This window comes from Cornus florida, unplaced genomic scaffold, assembly GCF_030987335.1.
Source record: "Cornus florida cultivar Cherokee Brave unplaced genomic scaffold, ASM3098733v1 CherokeeBrave_3.0.0_Hap2_Chr07, whole genome shotgun sequence".
In the NCBI taxonomy this organism is placed as follows: domain Eukaryota; kingdom Viridiplantae; phylum Streptophyta; class Magnoliopsida; order Cornales; family Cornaceae; genus Cornus; species Cornus florida.
The window spans coordinates 25,776,351-25,782,292 of NW_026775577.1; the positions used below are offsets into that span (position 1 = coordinate 25,776,351).

General features: G+C 33.9%; 1 protein-coding gene across 1 annotated transcript; it reads right to left on the reverse strand.

Moving 5' to 3' along the window:
* Positions 1 to 4,495: 4,495 nt before the first annotated feature.
* LOC132267599 (metalloendoproteinase 3-MMP-like) lies at positions 4,496 to 5,695 on the reverse strand. Its single transcript, XM_059768738.1, has one exon. It carries the CDS (start codon positions 5,664 to 5,666, stop codon positions 4,701 to 4,703), a length of 966 nt encoding a protein of 321 aa, XP_059624721.1. The 5' UTR covers positions 5,667 to 5,695; the 3' UTR covers positions 4,496 to 4,700.
* Positions 5,696 to 5,942: the final 247 nt, after the last annotated feature.

Genomic DNA, 5,942 nt, shown 5'->3' on the forward strand with positions numbered 1-5,942 from the left:
CCAAATATTTATTGTTTAAGGATTTTAAGGCATGTTTTTAGGTTCCATCAATATACATATATGAAAATATATCATGTAAAATATGTAACAATTCATAGAGTAATCAAATCAAATCTCTGAATTTATTAATTCACACAGCAAGAACAACCATGAAATATAATCTATAAAGCCTACGTTCTAGATCAATTAAATAATAAATTCTAATTTTATTTGTTCTTTACATAACCCTAAGATTATACTAGAGATATATATTTCACATATCAAATGAGAAGTACAGAACAAGAACTTACCTTTAGAGATTTGATAAAAATCCTAACCTCCTTCTTCCTCTTCCTCTTCCTCTTCCTCTTCATCTTCCTTCTTCCTCCTTCTTTCTTTCTCTCTCTCTCTAAAAAAATATGTGATATAATTCTAGTTCCCCTTTTCCAACCTTATATTTATATATTTACAAGCTAAATAAATAACTCTACTCCTTTTCCTAATCCACCTCAAATTAATAAAGAAAATAATAAAAATAAAAATACTAAAAAGGTACTAAAATATATGTTATGTATAATCTATGCATATTCTTTTTATATAAATAAAATAAATATATCAGATTATCACTAAAAGACTTTCCTTATATTTAATTATATATATACATAAACATTATCCATGGGTAATTATCCGTACCCATTAAACCCTTTATCCAAGTAGTCCATGGAACCTAATTAGTTGGCCCATGACTAAAATTCATAACCATTAGAATGAAATAAAATAAAATAAATAAAACAACCATTTAAAATATTTAATTCCTAACCATTAATTATAAGAAAACACCTAACATGTAAGTACACAAATACACATTAACTAACATATAATTCAACTAAACAAGTATTTTAAATAAATACATAATCAATTAATTCATATAAACAATTAAACAAATAACCAAGAAATCAAATAAAGAATTAAAAACACAGTTAAACCATTAATAAGATACCGAGACTATTTTTTTAAAATTAGGAGTATTACACGGACAGTGAAATGGGTTTACAGATATTATTTGGTTGGGTTCTTTGGGGCATGGAGCTTGTCTGGTTGTCATGGAATGAGAAGAATGGGCTGTTGGGTGGATTTGATACATCAATACGTAGGTTAGGGTGCACTGTCATGGCAGGTAAAGTGCAGGTCAAATCCCCCAAGACAGGGAAAAGAACTAACCTTTCATTTGAATTTGAAAAAAGATTCGTTGACTTGGGATGCTGGATATAATTGCTGTGCTTCGGTGGCGCGTGGTCCTCCTCCTGTCCTCCGGCAGTAATCTCCGGCGGTGGTGCATGCCCAAAGACAGTATCCCATCTAGCAATAAAGTCTCTGAGAACAACAATGTCATTTGAGAGAGAAAAAAAAAAGAGATAACCTGGATTTTAATGAACTCAGCTCCACCTCCAGGAGTCCAAGTTCCCAATTGTCTCCTTCAGTTTTGCCACCTATTCAATGAGCTCAAATTTTGAGGCATTTATAATGGAGGCATCAATACCCTCTGGAAGGTAAACAATGTCATCAATGACCTTGTTTGAAGGGTTAAGGATTTTGCCATGTTGGAGTGCAGTCAACACTTTTGTTTTAGTAAAGCCAGTGATGGATGGGCTCTAGGTTTGAGCCTCTTTTTGGCTGGGGAAGAAGTTGCTGGTGTGTCCAAGACCTGCTGTACTCAGTGGCGTAGCCACGTAGGGACAAGTGGGGCAGTTGCCCCCACTGAATTTTTAATTTTTTAAATTTTTTTTAAATTTTATATAGAAAGATTTTTATATTCGTATTATTGTCCCCACTAAAAGTTGACTTGCACATAATCTTTTCAAAAAAGGAATATAATCTTTCCAAAAAATATGATATTAAAGGAATATAATCTTTTCAAAAAATATGATAGTTTTTTCCACTTTCTTAAAATATTATATTCTTTCACACTTTCCCCAAAAATACAAGATATTTTTTCTAATTTTTGACTTTACCACAAACAAATACGTTGTTAATTTTCAAAAATTTACAAAATCTAAACAAATACTGCAGTGCGGAGACAGGTAATCTGATATATAATTTTTTATCATCTAAATTTACTATTATTATGCCATGAACATTTTTAAAACTTGACTGCGTGCTTTCAAAATATTTTTCATATTCTGAAATATTTAGTATTGTTTAATTTTTACATATATTATTTTGGTTCAAATAATATATATATATATATATATATATATATATATATATATATATATATATATATATATTATTGCTGTTAAAAATTGCCCCCACTGAAGAAAATTTCTGGCTACGCCACTGGCTGTACTTCTGCTGTTTGTGTTTCATGTGGGTGCCTAGACTGTGCTTCCCTTGCTCCATGCTTTGGTGAGACGATATGTGCTTTCAGTGGGTAAGTGGGAGGCTTGCATGTGAGGGGCGTGTGGAGGAGTAGGGGAGTGAGATGAGGATGGGGGAGCATGAGGAAGTGGCGGTTTACGGTGGGAAGGGATGGATTGGAAGCGTGGTTTTAGGTGGTTTGGTGGTTTCTTTCTGTTCATGGTAGGGAGAGGAGAGAATTCCATGAGCTATTCTTTAAATTGGTTTACATAGGAAGAAAAATTAGTAGACAAGTTATATCACTGTGTTACTATGGACATCAGCTCAAACACTATGATCTCTCCTCTTTAAAAGGAAATCGAGTTTTGGATTATGATAGTGGCAATATTGTGGAGATATGTGTAATTTTGTATACTTAAATTTTTTGAAAGAAAAAAAAAAAAAAAAAGGTTATATCACTATGTTGCTCATGGTCTGTTTATAAAAAAAATACTAGCTCAAAATACTTTTAAATAAGATGAGTAAGGCTAGTACTAGAATTTATTTACTATTATGTGGAGGCAATTTTTGAAATTTGTAAGAAATCAAATAAATCTCTTGCTTCAATGGTCAAGAAGGGCTCATATATAACTCCTATCTTAACTACAACTTTTTATAGCTTAGCTTACATAAAAATTATATGAACTGGAATTGTTCTGTCAAATTAAATGAAGAAAAAGATAATGTAAAAAGTTTGATTCATTTTTGTGATATTGTGAACGAATTTTGATGACTGTATAAGTTTTATAATTAGACCCGCTTCTCAATTTTGTACATAATTTTAAAAATAAAATAAAATAAAAAGTTAAATTTGAAGTGTACCTTCTTGGTAAAGAAAGTAGATGAAATACAATCTTTAACCCAAGAGATGAATCTAGTAGGAAACCGAAGCCAATAAGAGAGTCTAATGGGAAAGATCAAGACACAGAGTCAAAAGCTTTTCTCAAATCTATTATCATTTAACATCTAAGTGAGAAGTTCAATTTTATACATTGTTGAAAATGATTCGAACATTGAAAATTAAACGAAACTATTCGTGTTGGTTGTTCATACAAGGCACGTATTCCTTCGATATCATGAGCAGTGAGATCCGTCTTGATAGTTCCAGAAGAAACCGATGGGAGCATAATGGCATTTCTATCGATCAGTACTGTGGCCAAGAACATGCCCTTTCTTATGCAATTGATTCCCTAACCCAAGACAATATGATCTCTCCTCTTCAAAAGAAAATCTGAGTGATTGATTCTAATAGAGGCAATATTGTGACAGTTTGTGTATGCTTAAATTTTTGAAGGGATAAAAAAAAAAAGTTTGCATCACTATGTTTTTGAAAGGATAAAAAAAAGGGAAAATTACATATAAATGGAGTCAAAGTTTCATATTTACTTAGAGGCTGAGTCAAAGTTTCATATTTCTCTAAAATGGATTGCTGAGGTGGCACATGGTTTTTTACTGTTTAGAAATTGTGGTGCCTAAAATACCCTTCCGTGAAGGTACTACTTTTTCTTCAAAGGTACCACTTTTTTGAACGGAAGGTACTACTTTTTGGTGTCCAGGTACCATGTTTTTTAAACACCCGCGAAGGTACTACTTTTTCTCTAGAGGTACTACTTTTTTGAACTGAAGGTACTACTTTTTTGTTAGAGAAGGGCATTTTAGGCACCACAATTTTTTAAACAGTAAAAAATCATGTGCCACCTCAGCAATCCATTTTAGAGAAATATGGAACTTTGACTCAGTCTCTAAGTAAATATGAAACTTTAACTCCATTTATATGTAATTTTCCCTAAAAAAAACAAAAAAGAAGTTTACGTCACTATGTTGTTCATGGTCTGTTTGTTAAAAACTAGTTTAAAATATTTCTAAATAAAGTAAGTCTAGTACTAGAATTAATTAATTATTATATGGAGGCAATTTTCGACATTTGTAAGTAATCAAATAAATATCTCGATTCAATGGTCAAGAAAGGGTCATAGCCCTTAATATATATATTAAGTACTTCTCTTTATATCTTCGTTCACATAAAAATATATGAACTAGAATTGTTTTGTCAAATTAAATGGAGAAAAAGAGAACGAAAAAGTTTGATTCATTTGTGTGATACTATAATTATAAAAGTAAAAAATAAAAAATTCAACTTCAATAACGTTTATCTCCTGATGAAATACATTAATTCCCTGACTCAAGAGATGAATCTACTGGTTGAAAACCCAAGCAAATAAAGAGAGTCCAATAGAAAGGCTGGATACAGAGTCGAGCCCATTTTTGTTGAACATGTAAGAGAGAGAGTCAATTTTATACTCTTAGGAAAATGATTCGAAAATTTAGGCTGAACATTGAAAATAATAGGAAATTTTTCGGGTTGATCCAGAATACAAGGCACGTATTCCTTGTATATCATCAGTACTCAGATTCCTCTTGATAGTTCCAGTAGGAAGCGATGCGTACATAATGGCATTCCGATCTCTACTGTGGCCAAGCCCAAGAACATGCCCTATCTCATGAACTGCAACTGATTCCAAGTCTATTTGGCTCATGTTTGGATTACTACTCCAATCCTCATCAGCATCATAGTGGAACCATCCTTTTGTTGGTGCAAAAGAATGAGCAAATACACCCCCAGGACCATCAAATGGAGCCCCGTCGTTATGATTGCCACGATGGAAACCAATAACAATGTCTCCGACTGCACCCTGAGGAGCTTCCACAAATGTGAATGGGCTCACATTTTGCCATTTTCGAAAAGCTCGCGAGCACACCAACCTCAGTTCTTGCAATCCCACAACTTGGGCACTGGATTGGAAGCTATAAGTGAGGTAGGTTTTCGATAGAGGCCACCGTGGCCTTCCTGGGAAGAATGAGTACATTGCGACCATGTTGAAAAGTTTTGTCTGTTTTATTTGCGTGCTTGACAATGAGTTTGTGACATTGACAACATCAGGCACGCCACATCTTGGGAGCATCATATGTTGAATGGTTTCAGAGTCTAAGATTCCGGTTATATTCAAGTGATAATTTGATTGGTATGCCCCGACCGCAGACTCTAAAAGTTCATCAAACTCTTCATCATTTACATGGATGTGATTGCTAAATTTAGTCTTTGAATCATGCTGAGCACCATAATTCAAGTACCCAAACTTCTCGAGATAGCGTTTGAGCTCACCAAGGCCTTCCACTGTCTTGCCCTTGTGGCTTCCCTCCAAGTGCTGGAGGAACTTGAAGGCCTTTCCGGGAGGAATTGTCACAAGGAGGAGGAAAGCTCCTAAAAGAAGAAAGAGATTAGGGGGCATTGTAAAGGGTTTGTTGTAGGAGCCTTGTGTTGGTGTTTGGGTGTGTGTTGGACTCCCCCAAGACTACTAATTTATTGAGAGACGTTAAAGTTCATGTCCTAATTTTGAATTAATTGGGTCTCACAACGTGGAATTACTCCTTAAAGACCGTCGACATTGGCGGGCGGTGCAGACTTTGGTGTCAATGTAAACAAATTGAAATGGACTTAGAGTTCACATTCACTCAAATCTGGCTGGCATTGCCTTGAAAGTTTCTTATTCTATCCAAAGGAAGAC